Source organism: Lemur catta, chromosome 16 (genome assembly GCF_020740605.2).
Source record: "Lemur catta isolate mLemCat1 chromosome 16, mLemCat1.pri, whole genome shotgun sequence".
Lineage (NCBI taxonomy): Eukaryota > Metazoa > Chordata > Mammalia > Primates > Lemuridae > Lemur > Lemur catta.
The window spans coordinates 24,238,773-24,262,800 of record NC_059143.1 but is presented as its reverse complement, the minus strand read 5'-3'; the positions used below and the strand labels follow the sequence as shown (position 1 = coordinate 24,262,800).

The following is a 24,028-nucleotide window of genomic DNA, read 5'->3' as shown; positions in this document are numbered from 1 at the left end:
AAAATAACAGAAAATATAGGAAGGATAGATTACTTTGATTATAACGTAAGTAGGATTCAGAAACATAAAGATGCCTAAAAGAAAGCTAGAAATGTTTGAGATGCAGTCAAGAAGCATTTTGAACTTCAGGCTCAAGAGTGTGAACTTTAAACCTCAGTCTCTGGTCCTATATATATTTGAGTACGGATGTTATATGACTGTATATTTTGCTTGCAAAGTCTGGGCATGCAATACAAAATTATGTGACTATAGGAAGAAATATGGACACTGATTTTATTATAGTTCAGGCTTAGGGTAAAAAGGACTTGATCTATAAAGGATCAGTGGATAGGAGGGGATTGAAGAAATATTACAAGTGGATTATAGGGATTAGAGAAATATTACTAAGAGATTGTTAAGATTTGGTGACTGATTCATCACTGTATAAAGATACAGGGAATTGAATGAGAAAATGGAAGATTCAAAGGTGATTTAACTGTTGTAAACTTTGATAGCAGGAAAAGAGATATAAGAAAGGCAGAAAGGTTAAGTGAAGATGAGATCAGGTTTACAGATAACTGGTTTTGCAAATGAAGTTGGTCCCTTCAAGACTACCTCTGGCTTGCTGGCCTTGACAGAATCCAAATGTTTAAAATCAAATAGATTGGGGACAAAAGGGAGGGTAACCAAAAGTTTTATCTTGAAATATCTTTATTCTCTTATCATTCTTTTACTTGTCAAATCCTTTCTGAGGATCCACTCTGTGCCAGACACTACTTTTACTGCTTGTGGTAGATCAGACCCCTTCCATCTTGGACCTCCCACTGTATCTTATCTTTTCCAACTCTATGTCTGATCATACAATTGTGTTCTTTTTCCTCTGTAGCCTTTCTGCTTTGGCATTTTAGTTTGCCGATGTGAATTTCTTTATTTTCTTGTTTGTGGTATATCAACTTCTCAATGGGTACCATTCTGATTTTAACAGTTAACCTTCTCCCATTGTGATAGGATTCTGCATATCCAACCTTCCTTTCCCTGATCTCAATGCTACGATGGATATCTAGGAAGAACAGGTTTGGAAATTTGTACATTTGGCAAGGGGCTCAAGGTGTAGAGTTAAGTCTAAAGCTGTTTAGTTGGGAGTCAGGCACTTAAAGGAGGTGATCAAAGGAGAGAGTGTACAGGAAAATATTATTTCTTACCAAAGAGTCATGTTTAAGGAATATGAGGAGATAAAGGCAAAGAAGAAGTTAGAGAAAGTTATTAAAGAAGGAGAACATTTCAAGTAAGGGTCATTTACAATGTTTTGTGATATAAAGAGTTAAAAGAGAAGGAGATTTACAAGGTTATTAGATTCTGTTATTAGGGTATGGTTAGTGGTCTTTTTATAAAACAAATTTATTGAGGTAAAATTTAAATGCAATAAAATCCACTCATTTTAAGTGTATAGGTTGATGACTTTTGACAAATATACACTACACATCCATTTAACCATCACCTCCAACAAGATACAGAAATTTCTACCTTTCCAGAAAGTTCATTCATGCCCCCTTGTAGTCAATATCACTTCACCCAACAACCACAGTATGATTTTATTTTTACCATTCTAAAATTTCAAATAAGTAGAATTATTCCATTTGTACTCTTTTGTGCTCAATTTCTTTCAAAGACTCAGGAAAATGTCTGTGAAATTCATACATGTTGTTAAATATATGAGTAGTTTCTTCATTATTATTGTTCAATAGTATTCACTTATATGAATATTGCACAATTTGTTTATTTAGCCATTGATGGAAATTCAGCATTTTCCAATTTGGGGCTTTGATGAATAAAATTATTATGAACATTTATGTAGAAGTATTTTTATGGATATTTTTATTTATTATGGGTAAATACATAGAAGTAGAATGCTGAGTGATACAGTAAGTTTATATTTAACTTTTATAAGAAACTACCAAATTGTTTTCCCATATGTTTATACCATTTTACATTTTCACCAGCAATGCATGAATTCCATTCATTCTGTATCCTCTCTAGTACTTGTAATCTTGCTAGCCTCTTTAATTTTAATCATTATAATGGGTGTGAAGTGGTATTGAACTATTAATTAAATTTGCATTTTCCTGATGATGAATGATGTTGAGCATCTTTTCACATGCTTATTAGTCATTTGTATATTGTCTTTTGGGAAGAATCCAAGTGTTATGCCCACTTTCTGAATAGTAACTTGTAAATTTTCTCCACACATTTTGGACACAAGTCATTTGTCGGAGATGCTTCCACATGGATTTCTGGGGCCCTTCTCGGCATTACTCTGTCTTCTTCAGTTCCCTGCCCTCTTCCAGATGCTTCCACTGCTATGACACTAATGTTTTCTCCTGAGCTCAGCAGGACTGCCACGCTCTGCTTTATTCCCAGATCTCTGTATTGCAATTGGAAAATTGTCCCTTGGCAGACAGCTTGGTGATTGTGGATCTCAATCTCATAAATTTCCCTGTTCTCAGGAATCAAAGGCTTGTACTGACTAATTTACAATGTCTAAAAACAATGTCTCATAATTTTTGTCCAGATTTAGAGTTGTTTATAACTGGAGAGCTAATTCTTTATCAGTTACTCCTTCATAGACAGTACTGGAAATACTGCTTAGTGGGGTGTAAGAATGACATTTCCAGGAAGTGAAGAAAACAGGAGCCAGATTACAGCAGGGTAAGAAAATAAAGAGGAATTTATCTATTCATTCATTTATTTGACAATTATTTTAAGACATTACATACAGTTGCTCTCCTCCATAAAGAATATAAAATTTCATGGGGAAGATAGATAGGGAAACAGATAAATGTAATAACAGCAGAATACAGTGTGATCAGTTTTAATAAATAGAAATTGAAAGTAATGTAGGTACACCTGAATGTCTGAAAGATTCCAGAATTCCTCACAGGGAAAGAACCACGTGAGATGGATCTTAATGTTTGCATAGAAATTGTAATTTGAGGGTCAGCATTAGCTCATACGGTTACTTCCTCACACTGGACTTTCCAACCATCTAATCCCTGCACCGGGGTTCGAGACCTGTGGGTGCTTTCTGACCCTTTAAAAAAAAGAAAAGAAAAAGAACTTGTAATTTGAAGAAGAGATCAAGACAAGAGAATATTGTGACTGCACATATAAACTGTTCATTAAAAACATTTGCTAGTCAAAGCAAATTCAATATAGAACAATAGCTATAGTGGTCAGGCAAGGTAGTTGGGAGACCTGTGATTATGTCAGGTTTGTCAATCTCATTCTGTGTTCTTGGTTCTTGGTGTGCTCTTGGCCGAACAATGACCAGACACACCAAAGTAAGGCAAGCACAAGGTGAAATTTATTGATGGTGAGCAAGATAGGATTATAGAGCAAGACCAAGATATAGGTTTACACACCAAGATACATACACCACAGAGGACAACCAGGCCCCTTGTCATAGCAAAAGAAACGTTGGTTATGGTCTGGGTCTTGTTTTATGGTGTCTGGATAGTGACCTCCATGTGGTTCAGGCATCATCGTGGAACCACTTTGATGGACATTCGGCAGTTATTTGACCTGAATCTTACTGCACATGTGGATGTCCCATGAGCCTCTCTGAAAGCACTTTTTGGGGGGTGAACTGCAATGTAGACTTAAGCTAATGATATGATAATTAGCCTTAGGCTGTCCTAAATCACCTTCTAGACTCTATTGTACTTATGCCACTTGTCCTGTGGGCTAGAGAGTCCTCTGCATTCTTTTGCAATTGCTGTGCTAAGTTCTGATTGGTAGATTGGTAGGACAGTCCCTCCTCCCCCTAGGTATGGCAGTCACTTGGGACAGGATTAATGTGGGGCAGCACCAAGATGGGGGCCTGGGACCCATCCTTGTCCTTTTTCTCAGGTGGGGCAATTGCTCAAGGCAGCACCAAAGGCAAGGCACCCACTTCGTCCCTAGGAGACCCTGAATCCCTCACTGTCTACCGAACAATTACTCAAGGGAAGCAAAAATAAATATATTGAAGTTGCAGATTTTGAAAAGATTACAGACAATGGCAATAAGTGAACACTGAGCAGGAGCATTGCACATTGAATGGGGTTGGAGTAGAAGCAGTCCTCACTTACCTCCAACTCTGAGAGTCCATGCATATTATTCTACATAGTCAGTGACAAGTGTCTCCAACAACATATGGTGCAATAAAAATACGATAACTCTAATGTCAGTAAAAGCTGTTTTTAATTTTCCCTCTTATATGACAAAAACTAAATGAGCTTTGTTTTCATAAAAAATTAAAGATACTTTCTGTTCATTACAACAGAGGCTTTGCATGGAGGAGAAATTATGTGTAACCCCAGGAGAGCTAACTTATTCTACATTTTGGAAAGAAAACAAAGATGTTAAAGGAGATAACAATGTGAAAAGCTAAGTTTTTCCTAAAAGTGCTGAGTTGCGATAAATGGATGTTAGAATAATTGGGGTGATGTACATAAAGGAAGCATATATTTAGAAGCAGAAGCAAGGGAAGGACGGTAGTGATGACTTGTTAAATCGTTGAGGCCAGGTCATTAAATTATGCAAGGATCAAATTCTTTGAGCTGGGGAGAGTTGACAGTTTATAAACAAAGTATTTCTATTTTATTTGCCCACACAATCAGCCAGTCCATATTTTTCCTCAAATGGAAGTTTCATATTGCAGAGTCTCGGCAAATCTCAACTCTGGCTTAGACCCAGGAAGATCTTGTCTTTCATACACTAATTCTGAGCAAGGAAGTTGGAGTTAGGGGTTTGTTTAGAAAGGGTGAGAGTCCTGCCTGAGTTTACTTCTTTAACTACTCACTCTCATCATTTGTGCATAGGCTTCATGAGGAGGAGCTCTACCAATTTATGTTTGGCTAAAACCATTAATTCATTGTATCATGTAATTTTAAGTGAAAAATATGTTATATCGTTCTACCACACATTAATTTATTGAGTGAGAAATCAGAGGTCTAGAGACTGAACAGGGTTAACTAAAGATGCACAGTTTGTTATCAGTCATGTCAAAAAATGAATGAACATCGATACCTGATTCAGTGATCTCTTTATTAAATAATGCTGTCTCCTTACACTGGGTAAAATTTTTTAAAATGGAAAGTTTTCACTTATACCATACCTGCACTGGAATAAAAACAGTACTAAGAACTTCCTGAATTCTGGTTCTATCTTGTACTACTCACGATGTCAGGTCTTTTACAGATTTTAGTGCAAATTTAATTTCATAGTATTTCATTTCCCCTACTTTACCATATGTAAAACCTTAATCCTAACCCACAGGAGTGTCATAGAAATTAATAAGTATTCACAAAATAAGTTAAGTGGCACAGTCAAGAAAATAGAAAATGAATCATTGCTATCCTTGCTTCCCCCACATTTAATGATGCAAAACAAATGTTTTGACTATAACAGCAACTGCTTGCTTGTTAAATGTGTATCAAAGTCTTATTTCTAGAGAGGAAGTCAACATGCCTTTATCAAGATATTTGGATAGGAGATACATAGATAATTTTCACCAGCTTGTTCTATGGGCCTTCAGCTATTACAGAGATGAAAATATATATCTGTGTATGAACTAAAGAGGAAAGATGGAATATAATACATGCAAAATAGTTATAGCAAGTATATGTATTCAGAGTATGGTCAAAGCAAACTAAAAATACATTAGAATATCCACACTGATATCATGAAGGAACATTCAAAATTCAAAAACAAGTGATATATGAGATGCTCTGAAATATATTTTTAGGACTGTTTTTCTTTATTTTGCCATACTTTTAAAATACAAAAACAACCTTCATAGTATAGTTCATACTTCATAACCAGGGAGATGTAGCTGAAGTCCCAGCTCTCCCACCTACCAGTTTCATGGACTTTGGCAAGTTATGGAATATCTTTAAACCTTGATATTCTCATCTATGCAATCAAAATAATAATCCCATTTCATAAGATTGCTGTGAGGATTAAATAAAATGTGACATCAAAGCATCAAAAGTGCTTAGCTTAGCTCCACTAGCATATATTTTTAGTACTCAAAAAATGTTAGTCAGTGTTAGGGATAAAAATGTTAGTGTTAGTCATAAATATATATGTGTAAATATATTATATATATCTGAATATATACTCAAATATATGAGATAGAGTGAACACTTTTATTTATAAATAAAACACATGCCAAAATAAAAGGAACAAGGATTATGAGAAAGTATTCCTAAACTCCTATCATTTAGATAGCAGAAATAATCCATTTCTACACACAATTACATATTTGGATAATGCCATTTTACACATGATCTTTCCATAAGTAGAAAATCAGACTGGATCAGACAATTGATAGAAAAAGAGTAGCAGTTAGTGGACCTCTGCGTCTTTTTGAAGTTGACCTTTTTCTTGCTCCAAAGCCAGGAACTCTACTTGTAACATACCTACCTCATTCATAAACCTTGCAAATATTGGTGTAATTCCTTTTTTTTTTTTTTGGGTAAGCTTTTGATGTTCTGTCACTATGTGGTGGGTAAGAACTCACATTTTCTAATTCAGTATTCATGCTTTTATACTTATTAGTATTGCAGTTAGCATATAATGATTTCTGGAACAGGTCTTGTATTGGTTTTCTTTTCTTATAAGTGTCTGTAACAGCAAAAATACTGTGCCTTTTTCTTTGAATCATATGTTTTATTTCTTTGCAGTACATAAGCTACAAATTAGAAAGGCTTTTGAGATCACTAGGGAAAAGAAAATGAAACATATGCCGTTTCACAAAGATTGTGTTTTTAGAGGAAGATTTTATAAGGCTTCACCTAAAATATTTTTAAAGGACTGCAGTTTAAATGAAGATGTTGAAAATATCTACCATCTCTAGGGCTTGATATTGAAACAAAAAACAGCAGCATTACTTCTCTGTTCCCACAAGGTCAACTGAAATGAGGACATCACACTGTTGTCATTGAGACACTGAGCATATTTTGTGTCTCCCGTTTAAGATCAGTGATTGCAACTATAATCCAGCCCAATAGAGTCCTTAGAGTCAAAAGGACTGCAAGTAAGCACTTTGGTAGAGTTTCATGGACAACTTTGCGGTGCTTCTGCAACCTTCAGTTGATTTGGGACATGCCAGGATTAGAATCACTGAGGCACATCGGACTGAGTGGATTTTATGATGAGTACAGCTTGAACGCTATAGTGAGAACATCAATCACTCTTCGCATGAGACTCCAATTTTCAGAAATGGAAGGTAGAAAATGAGGTTATTATGAGGATGAAGGAGACCTGCTTTTATTTTTTTCAGCAAGAGAAACTCATGCCGGATTTAAGGAAGAACTTCTCCAATGCATGAATAGTTGGATGTTATTTACATTGGAAGATGTGGGATCTCTTTGAAGGGAGCATTGACAATATATTTCAAAATTATTTTTCAAGGATTCAGGACCTATTTAGAAACAAATGGATTAACTTTCTCCTTTTTCTTTATTTTTTTTTTTCAATGTTTAGTTTGTGATGCTATGGAACCCATTAACTTTTTAACTTTGCTTGAAGTTTTATTCTGGCTTCTCAGATTCATTTTTATTTGTTGCAGTCTTATGTCGTAAATGGTTATTTTATTTTAGCTTTTAGATTTTTTGAAGATTTGTTCTATAATTTTCTGACATATTTATCAACCTCTTTATTAAAGAAATTTTAAGAGTATTAGCTCTAAAAATGCGGAATATTTTTTGCATATCTTGAACATCAAGGTTTACTACTTTCTCTATATAACTGTGAACTAACTTTCTCCATCTCTTTTATCTTTAGAGGTGAATAAAGGTATTTACTTTAGCTACCCATGTCGACGTCATAGCTGTGCTGTAGTAAACATCCCAGCACCATGTGTCAACAAAATGATTGCACACATCGAAGATGTGGAGTCCAAAATACAGGAATATTTGAAAAGGGTAAGAGACTTACGTAAAATGCTGACATCTTTGTAAACTCTATAGAGCCTGTAAGGGTCTGTTACTTTAAAAATTCAAGAAAATATGTTGATTTTTTTAAATGATAATTGACATACTTTTAGAATCTTTGCCCAGTTGGATAATTTACTAGCTTAAACATGTTTTTGATAGTTTCAATTCAGAAGAGTGAAATGACCTTATTAAATAGATTCCGCCCCCACCCAGTTTGGTCTTTTTCCAGAGGCAAGCATGCTAAGTAATACTTTCCATAAGCCAACTTGACTAGTAAATTAAATAGTATTTACATACTTTTCGGGGACAGTAAACTGATTAGATGATTAAATGAGTAAATTGGTGAATAAAAGGACTGTGAGCCCTTTTTAATGAATTATCTTTCTTTCTAAAGATACACATAATAGGTCTGTTGAAAGAGAGTGAAATGATTCTTTCTTTGCCTATTTAACCTGTTAAAATTTTTCTTTATTTTCTGAAGAGAGTTCAATCTTGAAGTCACTGTAGCTTTCAATTATTTTCAAAGGATAACTAGGAATGCCAAGAAAACACATACACACACACACACACACACACACACACACACACACACACACACACACACACACACAAAGCTTCTCATAACTTTTATTAGGATTTCATTACTGAGCAACTAATGCAGAATTAGACTGCCCAAACAGGGGGATAAGTTTGCCAGAGACCTGTGCTGTTTCTTTTCCTTAACCACTGTTAATGAATCTGGCTCAGAGAATGTTCTGATGGCCACTCAGATGGCCACAAATTCTTAAGTCCAGGATGTCATCGTCATCTCCTATGAGAGGTATTAGAGTACAGCCATTAAGAGGATTTGTTCTGTGAAGTTTGGATTCGGTCGAGGGGCTGCACTCAGGGATCCAGAGGGCCACATGTGGCCTTGGGGCCGCGGCTTCCATACCCCTGCACGGGCTGCCGACATGTTCTGTGACCTTAGATGGGAATGGAGAGATAATGACATTGTGTTAGAATAAGTGCCGGCACATGATATGCACTCAACATCTATTTGCCAATGTTATTTATATCATTCTATATCAATATTATATTATCTTTATTGCTTCTATATTTCTCCAAACCAGAATACCCCTTGAGAAAATGCTTTGCAGGGCACAGAACTGAGGGTGTCCTGGGCCTGTAAGACTATGTCAAGCAAATAGTGAGAAAAGAGTGTATATTTATTGATATGCTATGCTGTACACTTCATATGTGTTTTAATTAACAATTATACATGTTGTTACATGATAAAAATAGATTCATAGGGATTTTAATAAATAATTATAACAGCTACCATTTGTTAAGAAACTAATATACATCAGACACCATGTCATTTCTCTCAGACCTCACAAAAGTATTGTTGAATGGTTATTGTTAAGCCTAATTGATAGACAGGGAAATAGTAATTTAAAACAAGTTCACAACTTGTTCAAGATCACAAGGCAGAGCTAAGATTCAAACACAGTGTCTGTAATCAAAGCTCATGTTCTTTCCCTGGTCCCATTTGGGGCTTTGAATAGTTGATAAACAGCCAAACACTAGGGATAATGGGCCAGCTAAAAGATTTTCTTAGATAAAATAATTTGCAAAATAAGCCAAGATATTTTATTGCTTATCTTCAGGAAAACTGAAAAAGGAACCTTTCTCATGTAAATATATTATAAGCCAACTGAATAAATGGAAAAGCTCTAAGAAAGAAAGCTCATGGGCAGACTTGTTTAGTGTTGTCTTCTAGTGCCTGGTTCAGTGCCAAATACACAGTAGGCAATTAATTAATGTCTGTTGAATGGAAAAAATCAGGAGGACCTGAAGCAGAACCTTTCTTTTCTAGATACATCTGAGGCACCTATCCACCCAGTATTATAAGAGCTATTATGTACTAAATATCTGCTATTTTCTCAGCATTTGATATTATAAATATCTATTTTTGCATTTGTCCTTTATAGGAATCCTACTTTACAGGTGAGAATTCTAGGACTTAGCAAGTCAAATAATTTAGTCATCACACAGGTAGTGAACATTAAAGCTGGAATTTGAACTTAGTCCCATCTGATTCCAAAGTCCATTCAGCCTCTATTTTATATCTCTAAAGAGTAGAGAACTTAATCCTCATGACAGAGAGTTAGTTAGCATTTTGACAAGAAACACACAAAATAAAAATGTTAGATAGTACACTTCTAAACAAAAACTACAATATTGACACTAATGTGTTTATAAGTAAATAAATATGATATATATTTTATCTGAAAGGAGGTTTATGGTAAGATAAATACAAATGACAACTTTTTTAAGATCCTAGGTTATTTTGTAGATTTTCTATTTTCTAAATTAAAAACAATTATTTTGTTTTATTGTCAACTATGTAGTTGGTAGTTAGATTTATTAGGGTTGAATTGGTTAATAGACAATATTTGCTTATATTTCTTATGATGTATTTTATGTTTAGGTCACCACAACTATTCATTAGAAATTTAGTTACTTATACAATATTTGGATTAATATTTTAAGGATCAACTGGTAACCAGCTATCTTTTTGAAACATGAAAAAAAATATTTTTTCTGACTAACCTACAACAAACTTCCCATTATCACTTGGAGAAATGAACTTTTGTTAATATTAGTTAGACAATATTACACTGACATAGGAACTTAAATTTCCTCAAAAATTAAAGAAATTAAACAAACATAACTGGGAAGAAATCTTTAAAAGATAGATTCTGATATTTTGATAAAGAAAAATTAATAGGATCTATTATTTCCAAATATACAAACACATATGGATATCTATGGAAAGATTTTATATGACATTTTCATATAGATCATAATTCAGAATTAGTTAACTTATGAATAAATCATAGTTTCACATAAAATAAGTTACTTATATAAAACATATTTGAAATGAGTAATTATCCTGAAAATATACTAACTTTTTGTGAACATTTGTCTGGGTAGATTTTAATAATTCCACAATGCCTGAGTGAAATGCAGGAAAGGGATATTTCTTCTCCATGCTTTTTCTACTTAACAACATTTTACCCAGTAAAGTTGTCAACTGATCGTACCTTTGAGAGGAAGTAGAGTATTTTTCTATTTGTATTGGTATATATATATTCATTCATCACCTACAATCTCAAGCCCTGTCTTGTACCTTATCTAGTGCTCAGGGAACAACAGGGGTATCCCTTTATCAGTTCCCAGGGGGATTACGTGTGCTGTACCTTATCTAGTGCTCAGGGAACAACAGGGGTATCCCTTTATCAGTTCCCAGGGGGATTACGTGTGCTGAAGGCAGAGCAAGACAGTAGAACACGTGCTTGGTGATCACCAGTGGGAACCTTCACTCCAAATTCCATTGTAATCTATCTCTAAGATGAGTTACATAAAAAAAATTCATATTTTGAGTTACAGGTTATCTGAATTCCTTTGGATTTTAAGGTTAAGAGTCATAGCAGACAACTAGCTTCATTATCTCTGTAAATTTCCCAAATCTCATGCTTTATGACTCCAATTGTTGAAAAAGTTTGATGCAACAATGAGGACAGGCTGATCCATGCACGGTCCAGGAGGTGTTTGCCCAAGTACAGGTTTATTTAAACTCCTCCTGCCGAAACCTCCAAATCTGAAAATATAGCTATTATAATGCTCTTGACTTTTACTCTGTTCATTCCACACGCTTCACCTGTTACAGTTGAATTTTTCTCTCTGAATGGGAAGAGCGTATTTATGGTGGGATTGGGTGGGGTCAAGGACAGAGAGAGAGAGTGATGCTGTCTCTAGGCCAACTGTTTTTCCTCTTTTTTAAATTTGCAACAGTTTCCCTTTTGTCTAAATTGTTGTCTGTGTTTCTCTACAAAGTGGGTTTTATTTTTTAACAACTTTATTGGGATAATTTATATACTATGAAGTTTACCCGTTAAAGTGTACAAATCATTTATTTACAGAGTACATTTATTTATTTATTTACTTTATTGGGATAATTTATATACTATGAAGTTTACCCGTTAAAGTGTACAAATCATTTATTTACAGAGTTGTGTAACCGTTATCATAATCATAAATGACATATTATATGATCCCACTTATGTGAAATGTCTAAAATAGGCAAATAGGTAAGAGATAGAAGCAGATTTGTGGTTTTCTAGGGCTGGTACTAACTGCTAACAGGCATGGGGTTTCTTTTGGGGATGTTGCTTGTTTGTTTTTAAGCAGAGCAATTGGGAAAATAGCACAGAATTCATATATATCTTGGATCCAGTTTTCTTCATTTTAATATCTTACAGTAGTGTAGTATCTTTCTTACACTTAATGAACCTTGCTAACACTTGTTATTTTACATTTTAAAATTATAGTCATCATAGTAAGTATAAAGTGATATCTCATTTGTTCTGATTTGTGTTCCTAATGACTAAAGATGTGGAGTATCTTTTCATATGCTTTGAACCCTGTAGTGAAGTTTTCATTTTAGTTATTGTAATTTTCAGCACCAGAATTTCTATTTGGTTCCTTTTTTACCTAATTTCTATCTCCCTATTGATATCTTCTGTTTGTTGAGATATTGTTCTCCTTTGTTCCTTTAGTTCTTTGCCCATGGTTTCCTCTAACTCTTTGAGAAGATTTAAGACAGTTGATTAAATTCTTTGTTTAGTAAAGTCAATGTCTGGGCTTCCTCAGGAATGATTTCTGTCAATTTTTTTTTCCTATGAATATGCCACATGCTTATGTTTCTTTCTATGCTGTGTTATTTTGTTGTGGTAGTGGAACAAAAGGGTATTTTGGTAATGTGGCAGCCTTCACAATCAGATTCTCCTTTCCCAAGAGTTTGCTATTGGTGACTGCTGAGAGCTGCAGGCATTCATTCATTGAATGACTTTTCAACACCATTTTAGCAACAACTGTATTCCCTGTCATGTATGGGCATTAAATCTCTGTTATCTGAGTGTTCAGCCAGTGATCAGGCAGGAATATCCTCAAATACCTGAGCAAAAACTAAACAAAACTCTCCCAGTCTGCACAGCTTGGCTTTAAGCTCAGGTACTCTTCACCGTCAACAACTCTGCCTCAGCCTTTATCTCCTACTGCGTGAAGCTCATAGATCTGCCAGAGGTGCAAGCGTCAAGTCTTCTCTGAGCATGTAGCTGGTCTTACACATATGTGTTGCACTCCAGTTTGCAGATATACAAGGTAGCCTTCTGAGCCATTATTCCCCCCATAAAACTTCCTCCTTGACCCCTTTATTCCTGGGCTTTGGGATCTGTCTTCAGCTTGCTACATCCTCTGCTCCTTGCCCAAGGAGGTACAGGCAGTGTATGTTTTTAAATCCTTTGACACACTCTACTACCATTCAGAAAGCCATTCTAGTCCAAAGGTGAGAGGTGAAACAAAAGTCAGCTTAGGTGCCGTCCCTCAGGGCACTGTCAGATAGGCCAAACAGCAAAACCACAGTTATATTTTAAGTGGTCTGTATTAATCCCCTGGCACCAGTATTCCATACCAGAAATCTGGACTGCTGTCTCAGTGGTCACCACCACCATACTGGGGAATGGAACATGGAAGATAGGTAAGAAAAAATGCCACAACAGTATCTTACCAACATTCACTCATTAAATTTCATTAAACAATGCCCTGTTTGCTGTAATTTTTAAAAAATTAGATGTCAGGCCTTCTGAAAAAGCAAATTCTGTCTGTACTTACTAACATAATGGTTGCTTTAGTGAAGGGACTGATTCTTTGAGCACCTTACACCACCATTTTCAGTGATGTTACTCCAGCCATGTTATTTTTGATTCATATCCTTCTTTAGTTTGAGCATATCTGTCTTCTGTAGGACCATATCTTTAACATTCTTAAATGCCATTCTTAAGAGCCAAGTTGCCTAACATTCTATAGGCACCTTCCCTAAATTTTCTGTTTCTTATGTGAAATCTTTCCAGCCAGCAAGATTTTTAAAGAAATGTCCTCAGGATGAAGAGCAAATCAAGCTTGTGGCTATAAAACCCTTTGTTAAAATATCAGTAATATATAAGGTGGTGCCTAATAGACTTTATAAATAGGCTTCTGATAATCTTAAGTATGTTGTCTCATAGTACCTTGACATGCTCAAAGTACAGAAAGGTATATCTCATAAAGAATTATGACTTTACCTTTTGGGACACAAAGTAAAGTACAATAAGATTCACAGAAGATCTACAATGTTTTTAATAGCATCGTATTAAGAAAAAAAGCTCTGGCAGTTTGAATTACAAGGGATGAAGGTGGTTTAAAATAAAAAGATACCATTCACCACTTTAGTGGTACAAGATTTTTCAGTTTAGTTACTCTCTAATGAGTAGACTAGCCACTAAATTATCTATTCACAGCTCATAAAGAGGACTATTAAAAACTGTAACTAATTAACTTATAAAATAAAATTAGTCACATTATTAAAATATATCAGACATATTCATTATATTAATATATGTGTCCTTGAATAATAATACATTCTGAAACATAGTAAAAGACAAAGCAATTAGAAGGTATTCATTCATTCATTTACTTTAACATACTAACAATGATTTGATGCTTTTAAATTTAAATGTTACATAAGATATTCTTTTCCTCCAGTTGAGTTATCTTTTTTTTTCCTCCTGGAAAGCCCCTGATCTTATCTGCACCTCTCATAGCAATAAATCACTTCTGTTGTGTACTATAATGAGCTGATTCCCACTAAATTGAGAATTTTCTCTAGGTTCAGGCCTGGCCTTACTCAGTATTATAGCAAATGATATATATAGTCAATAAATATTTGGAAATAATTGACTTACCCATTTCAATTTTGGATAGCATGCATCTATACAAAAATAAATCATCACTATATTCTAATATCTAACTTATATATACAGAGATCCCCTAGAAAAGTTTACAAAGAGTCATTTGGACATTAAACATGAAACAACATTTGGGATATATGTTTATTCTGTTTCAGAAGAAATGAATTAAGATTTTTCTTCCATTTCTGTTCTTTATTTTCCCCCTTTATTCAGTTTAATTGATTTTATAACTATTTGAGTTTCTCTTAAATACAAAGAATGGGACGCTTGAATTTTTTTTTTTGCAGCCTAATAATTTTTTTAATTTTGAGAAATATGCAAGGTGATACAGCAATTTAAAGAACAGAGAGATAGAGGTAAACTTTCAAATGAAATTAAAGTGTTTTAAATAATGACAGAAGAAATACAACCAGTAAATATACAAAATTACTTTGTGTCAGTTCTTACTTTACTTTTTTAAAACCTCCTCTCCTCTTGACTCCATTCTAGTCTCTCTTTTCGCCAAGATGTCTCTGCAGAGTTTTATGCTAAAATCCTTTCTCAATATAATACATTCTTTTTGACTACTCGGATTCCAGCAATTGCCACTTTTTTGAATATGCTAATGATTCTTAATTCTCTGATTTAAGCTTTGCTCTCCTGCCCGGCAGATTATATTTCTATCTGCTTGCCAGACATCTCCACCTGAATTTCTTGCAATAACATTTCTCCTTCGTCACACTGACTTGCCTTCCTCAGTTGCGCAACAACAGGATGCATTCAATCACACATGCTGAGAGCATCCAAATTCTCTTTGATGTGGAACTCTCTTTCAATCAACACATTCACTTAATCATGAGGTTGTGATAACTCTATCTTTGGAATTTCTTACAATTCTTTCCTGTCCTCTTTAATTTCACTGTCATTGTTGTAGACATAGTATTCAATATTCATACACCAGATTTACAAATGTTTCAAGACACAAAAGGAGATTCCTAACATAAAGTTAATTTTTTTGTATTTTTACAGTGGAAAATTGAAGGTTTGATGAATACTTTCTTTGTCTCAAAAATAAAATTTAAATACTTGAAATATTTGGTAATAATTTCCAATAGAAATATAGAGTTAAAAATACAGATTCAATGAAAATGTTAGAGGTATCAAGTAGGAATTTGTGGGCAATGTGGTTTAGAGCTATAAATAAAGTGTTTCATTTCCCTCTATAATGTGATAATTTTTTAAACTATGTCCAATTTGACAGTTTTAGGCCTCCTCCACCTTAGTTACTCTTTGCTCTACTGAAAAAGACAGAAATAAGAATTGCAGGGGATTTTGGAGTTAGTTGGATATAATTTATTATATTAGATATTTAAATCAAGGGTTCTAAATACCACAAATATTTGTGACAATAAGTGAAATTTCAAGATTAATTATAATCAGGAATTTTATTTAAAATAACAATTTAAAGTGACTTTGAGAAATTAGTAAAACTTATCCAAATATTTCAGATAGGCAGTTATGAATTTAGTAATGCTTCAAATTTGTCTCAGATATTGTAGATCTTCCCTATGTTGATCCTTTTGATATCCTGAGTAAATAATATTTAAATAATAGGTACCTGAAATTTTGTCGCCTCACATAATTTTTTCTTATTTCTTCCTTACTTCTACAAAAATGTTGGTAGGGTAATGTTTTGATATAGTACCCTAAAATGTTTCTCCGTAATAAATTGTGATCTACTTAGAAAAATTGGGGTAATCTATTTTTATCTTTATAAAACAAATCATCTTCTATTACAGTATAAAAAGGATCAAACTGAGAATATTAATTAAGCATTACTCACTTATTGAGGACTTTAAAATTTTGGTATAATTATGTCACAATTCATTGAAGTGCCTCTTAACCAATTTCCTCCTGACTCTCTTGTGATACTTCAACTTCAAATGGCTTCTTAGAACTGTCATATAAATCAACCTGATGTAGGTTTCTGCATTATGCAGGACTGTCATGTGCCAGTTTCTAAAACCAAGGGATAGCATTTTCCTGATAATTCAGTAGTTTAGCATCCATTAATATGCTCACTGAATATTCATTTTCTTCTCTGCAAAATGCCTGTTTATCTTTTGTCCATTTTCTTTCAGATTTACTTATATTTTCTTATTGACTTATAGAAACCACTTATTACTTTTAGTAAGTTATATGTGTTGTAATTAGTAAAAAGGCTCTTAATTTTAATGCAATTAAATGTATCATTTACCCTTGTTTTAAGTGTTTAGTGTCCTGTTTAAGAAATCTTTCTATACTGCAGAGTCATATAAAATTTTTCCTTTATATCTTCTAAAATTTTAGTTTTTTATTTGACATTTGTTTAACAATGAGAAACTACTTTCTTTTTCATATAAGAATGGAATAGGTAGCTAATTTTATTTTTTTTAATAAGGAAAATTATTTTTCTCAATGTTGATTTTATTGCAAACCCAGTGATTTCCTAGAAATCATCTATACCATTTATCATATATCGATTTTCATATATGATTTTATCTATTTCTGGCTTCTCCATCCCACTGGTCAATTTTACCTCCCCATTTCAATACCTCATTTCATTAATTTACATGCTTCGTAATATGTTTTGATATCTGGTATAGTAGTTCTTTCTTTTTTTCCTTTTTGGAGTTCTTTGAGTGTTGTAGGTACATTGCTCTTCCATATAAATTTTAGAATAAGCTGTCACATTACATTAAAAAAAACCATTGGGCTTTCAAGAAAAATTGCATTCATCAGTTTTTTATTACGTAGATGAATTTAGTCTCTTTCAGAGTTTTTTAATTTCTACTGAATCTATTATACTATTAGCACAAGAAAATTCCAACAATATAGCAAACACCAAAACCTGTTTAGAGGAAAGGACTGAATAGGAGATAATGGGGAATATGAGCAAATTGATGAGTACAATAATTGGTTGTACAATAATGAGTACAAATTATTGGTTCTGTGACATATTTACTTAATATATATTTGTGTATATATGTATGTATGTAATTGTGCATGCATAAATATAGATACAGATAAATATATATACATAGATAATTAGCATGTCTTTTCTCATGCTTTCTGCCCATTTGCATTTAATTTTCTATTAATCTGTTCAAATATTTTTTGAAATTTTTCTTTTATATATTAATACAAATGTTGATTGTAATCTTATGTTCTATATAATTGCAATTATCTTTTCTGCTTGTACTAGTCATTTAACTTATTTAGTCATATTTTCATATAGAAATTTCAATGTAGCTGGATAAGTTATATTACAAATTCTGGGATTTTTATATTGTTTAAAAGTATCTTCCTCATATAAAGATTATTAAAATAGTCTATTATTTCTAATTTTTTTTAATTTTTGCATTTAGTTCTTTTAAACTATCTGAAGTTTGTTTATGAGATGAAGCAGATATGATACTGTCTTTTCCAAATTATTCACATTACCCTAATATCATTCATTTAATTATTGTTTATCTCTATTTGTTTGACATGGAAATTTTATAATAATGAAATGAAATCATAACTGTTCTAATAAAATCATAACTTATTGAAATCATAACTTATTTCATTCTGTTTCATATCTGGATAATATCCTTATACTAATTTTTATTTTCTTTTTTTAATATTATGAAAAAAGAGACATATACCTCATATTATTATTATATTTACTCTTCTTCATTCCAATATTTCTGTTAGATCTGAGGTAAATTTTCTTATTTTTAACACTCCAATTTTTTCTGCAAATATTTATATACTCTTCATTGTTCTTTGTATATGTAAGTTATAAACCAGATTGATTACTGATAAGCATAAGTTTTTTGTTTTCTTGTTGGTTTCTTTGTTTTTTTAATAGCTGTCAGAGTTTCCTTATGTCAAAAGATTTTTCTAGTAAATAGAAAATTTTACTTGTACTCTTTGTAAATAAGAGGTAATAGGTTCAGGCAAGAAAATTGGGGCCTCTATTTTTGCCAGATAAGCTTACTTTTGAGTTACTATCTTAGAATATTTCACTCCTGGATGAATCTGCCCTTGTTTTCTCTCACTTGTTTATATTTATTGTGAGATTCTATTAGTTACTCAGTCTCTGTTTTGTTTCTCTGTAGAACAATAGCCTCCAAGCTGGACCACTGCTCTGTCCTAGGCAGATCTGCAGTGTGGTTAGAGAGCTCTTTTCATGGCAATGACTAGAAGGCAATTTTTCAGCCATGTATTCTAGAGGCTGTGGATGGACAGCAATAAGACTAACTGGCCCATCTCATCCACGGGCAGTCCTTCAGTGTTTACTTTGATTATCACCAGCTTATCCTCACATACTGGGAATTCCTCATGAGCCATAAAGAAGCCTTTTACTATATTCTGAGATGTTTTCCATTTGTTTATTTTGAGCATTTTTCTTTGCTCCATTTTTACTATCTGTCTAATCTGATCACTTTCTATTTCTGGAAATTCTTCTAAAATATCTGTTTCACTGATTTTATTATTTTATGTTTTCCATGTTTTTGTATACACACACACACACACACACACACACACACACACACATATATATATATATATAGTCATCACCACATAGGACATTTTGGTTAACGATGAGCCATATATACAATGATGAACCCATAAGATTACAATACATATTTTTACTGTACTTTTTCTATATTTAGATATGTTTAGATACACAATTACTTAGCATTGTCTTACAATTGCCTTCAGTATTCAGTACAGTAATATGCTGTACAAGTTTGTGGCTTAGGAGCAATACCGTATGGCCTAGGTGTATAGTAAGAAGTAAGATATAGTATCTAGGTTTGTGTAAGTATACTGTATGATGTTTGCACAATGATGAAATTGCCTAACAACATTTCTCAGAATGTATCCATGTATCCCTGTCATTACATGACATGGCACTATGGAACTATATATATATATATATATATATATATATATATATATATATATATATATATATATATGTATACACACACACACATACACACATACACATGCAGACACAAACATATATATATTCAGATGATTTTGGTAGGATATGGGAATTGAAGAGAAGTAATCACATATGCCAAATCTAATATCTTGAATTCAAGATCATCTATGAAACCCATAACATTCTAACATTACATTTTTGGTAATTTATGCCTCTTATGACCCAAGGGACTATTAGGATATATTTGTAGAACATGACCCCTGCCAAGGACTTTATAGTCCAGAAAAGAAATAATATCATTCAAAACTAAATAAATATTTGTAAACCCACATATAATTTTGTGTTTACCACACTTTGGTAATACATTAAAATTCAATGTATGTCATGAATTTCTGATTATATGGAATATCTTTTGGGAATAATTGGCATTTGAACTGGCCCTTGACAAAGGGGTAATATTTATTAAAAGAATCACAGAGATGAAAGGTAAGAACAATTAGATGGGGGTAATAATAAAGGGATAGAAATAGATAGGAGAAGTATACACCTGTTTGGGTAACAACAGAGTATAATTAGACAAAAATACAGTGGGAATGTGTAGTAGAGAATTGACAGTTTTACCAGTGAGTTCAAGCTTAAGTGAAGTTACCAACTGTTTCTTAAGATGTTTAAAATTTGATTTTTATTGAGATCTTTTATTTTGACAGTTTGAAACTTCTTTTGAAGAATGGTAAGAAACTTTCATGCTTCTTTTATTGTTTTATTTTTAATGTTAAAAGTTTGATCATCTGCTATAGTGCAGTTTACTTCAAAAGGAACAGGAAATTGAAAGCAGGATTTTCCACATTAGATATTAAAATATGTTTTTAAAAATATAAGAATTAGGATATCACTGAAAATGGCAGAATAAGGGTCTCCAGGGTTCCATCCCTCCACAAAAACAAATATAAAGTTTGCAAAATGTTGGTCAGAATCAACTTTCGCAGAAATCTGGAATCTAGTCAAAAATTCACAACCACCAGGGGAAAATGTAATGAAGAAAGAAGCTGCTGCATTGCATTAATAGAGCACTGTGGCATTTTAAATTCCCTGCTCACCATCCTCCAACCCACGGATTGGTGGTAGCTATGAAGAGAGCAATGCACACTTGTGGTGCAGATTGCTAGTGCCAGAGAGAACAATAGGGACCTTATTCTGAAAGAATTGTGTTTGAGTGTTTTGACCTGTCTGACAGCTCCCTGAAGAACCAGCAAAAAAGACTTGTCTTTGTTTTGCCTGACTTGAATCAATCGCAGGGCTGGGGCTGCTTCCAGGCAGTGTTTGCTAAAAGCATTTAAAGGCATATACTTGCCACAAGCAGCCTAAGGCCATGGATAACAGCTGGGACAAGCATTAGACGGGCCAAAATGCCTGAGAAGAAAGAAGTTGGGAAAAGAGATAGATACACAAGGGAATAGGGTTATTCAAAGCTCTCAATATACTGGGAAATTAAGAAGGACACAGATACAATGAGGGCTGGAAATACGCTCAGAAAAGACCTGAGAAGACTCTAATCTTTTACCTCTAGCAGAACCTTAGGATTTGTACAGGGAGGAATTGAAGGTAAAAGCAGGATTGTAAACAGCCTGGAAAAGCATTGAAGGAGTCCCTTAACATACACCCAATCTCCTCAGCAGTTATGGAGGAGTTGAGGAATGAAAAGATATAAATAATACACTAAATTAATAGCAAAATGGCAAAAATAAGTTCTTCCTTGAAAGTAATTGATTTATACAAAAATGGATCAAACTCTCCGATTAAGAGGTACAGAGTGGTAGAATGTATAAAAATACATGATCCAACTATATGCTGTCTATAAGAAACTCATTTGAGATCCAAAGATACAAGTAGTTTGAAAGTGAAATTATGAAAAAACATAATGCAAATAGTAACCCCAAAAGAGCCAGGGTGGCTATACCTATATCACACAAAATAGACTTTACATCAAAACCTGATAAAGAAGACAAAGAAGACTTCATATATTGATAAAATTGTCACTCAGTCAAGAAGATATAAAAATTATGAATATATACACTTGACAACATAACCTCAAAATACATGAAGAATACTAACAGAATTGAAGGGAGAAACAGTTCTACAATAAGTGTTTGAGAATTCAGTGCCCCACTTTGAATAATGGATAAAAGAACTAAACAGAAAATCAGTAAGAAAATATACTTGGAACAACTTTGAACAACCAACTAGACCTAACCGATTTATGTAGCACACTCCATCCAACAACAACGGAAAACACACTCTTCTCATGTACACACGAAACATTCTCTGGGATAGATCATATATTAGGCCACAAAAAAATATCAATGAAATTAAAAAGATCAAAATCAAACAAAGCATCTTTTCTGACGCAATAGAATGAAACTAGAAATCAGTAACAGAAAGAAACCTAGAAATTTTACATATATGTGGAAATTAAACAAAATACTCTTTATAAATCAACGAATCAAAACAATAATCATAGAGGAAATTAGAAAACACATTGAGATGAATGAAAATGAAACCACAATATACTAAAAGTTAACAGATACAACAAAAGTAGTACACAGAAGGAAATTTATAGCTTGTAAATGCTTACATTTAAAAAGGAGATCCCAAATCAAGTAACCTAACTTTATACATTAAATAACTAGATAAGGAGGAGAAAGCTAAACCCAAAATTAGCAAACTGACTCAGGAAAAAGTAGAAAATCTGAACAGACCTATAAAAAATAAAGAGATTGAACGAATACTCAAAAACTTTCCAACAAAGAAAAGCCCAGAAGCAGATAGCTTCACTGGCAAATTCTACTAAACGTTGAAAGAATTAACATCAACCCTTCTCAAAATCTTTCAGAAAATAGAAGAGAAGGGGGAACACTTCCTAACTCATTCTATGAGGACAGCATTAACCTGACACCAAAATCAAGTAGAGATATTATAAGAAAACTGTAGACAAATATCTTTGTGAATATGCATGCCAAAATCCTCAACAAAATAACTAGCAACCTGAGTCCAGCAACATTATAAATCATAATCAAGTGAGATTTATTATCCTTGGAATGTAAAGGTGGTTTAGTATACAGAAATTAATTAATGTAATATTCTATGTTAATAAAATAAAGGAGAAAAACCATGTGAACATCTTAATTGGTAGGAAAAACTTGTGACAAGCCAACATCCTTCATAAAACTGGATTGTAATGGAATTTCTAAACATAGTAAAGGACATTTGGGAAAAACCTTTGGCTTACATTGTACTTAATGGTGAAGACTGAAAGTTTTCAACTTGAGATCAGGAGCAAGATAAGGATACCTGCTTTTAACTCTGTTATTCTACATTAGAACCCTTGTACATTGCTGGTGAATATGAAATGGTTTAGACACTGTGAAAAAGTTTGTAGACTTCTCAAAAGTTGAAAACTAGAATTACCATATGATCCAGCAATTTCACTCCAAGGTGTATACTCAAAAGTACTCAAAACATGTGTTCAAACAAAAACTTGTATACAAATGTTCATAACATCAGTATTAGCAATAGCCAAAAGGTGGAAATAACCCCAAATCCATCAGTGGATTAATAGATAAGGAAAGCATGTTTTATCTACACAGTGGATATTATTCCACCATAAAAATAAATGAAGTTCTTCTACATACTACAACATTAATAACCCTCAAAACTATTATACTAAGTTATGCTAAGTTAAAGAAGGCAGACACAAAGGTCACTTATTATATGATTCCATTTATGTGAAATATCCATAATAGGTACAATCCACAGAGACAGAGAACAGATTAGTCATTGCTAGGGCCTAATGGGTTGGGGAAAGAGGAGAGATTGCTTAGTAAGTAGGGAGTGTTCTTTTGGGGTAATGAAGATATTTTGGAACTAGATAGGATGATGTTTGTACAACACTGTCAATGGGTAATAATAAAATGCCACTAAAGTTTGTACTTTCATATGGTTAATTTTATGTTATGTGACTTTTGCCTCAATAAAAAAAATAGAAGAATTAACATAGAATTTCACTGGTCCAAGAATTAACTGAACTTTAGAAGAGAATACACAAAAACAGAACTAATTATATATAATAATTTACCATATTATATAATTGGCATTAAAAGCCTACAGAGAAATCATTACTTACTAATTGATGCTGGGACAATTATTTTTCAATTTTTTTAAAAAACAAGAAAAAATATATCACATTTTTCAACAAACACATTTTGAAATAAAAATTAAAACTA

General features: G+C 33.1%; 1 protein-coding gene across 1 annotated transcript in view; it reads left to right on the top strand.

The window, feature by feature from the left end:
• Nucleotides 1–24,028, top strand: part of CCDC178 (coiled-coil domain containing 178) — a 351,257-nt gene that overhangs the window by 11,045 nt on the left and 316,184 nt on the right. The window contains exons 4-5 of the mRNA XM_045527704.1: nucleotides 7,807–7,946; nucleotides 20,456–20,478. Of these exons, the coding sequence (XP_045383660.1) occupies nucleotides 7,807–7,946; nucleotides 20,456–20,478 (163 nt within the window). The remainder of the gene's footprint in view (nucleotides 1–7,806; nucleotides 7,947–20,455; nucleotides 20,479–24,028) is intronic.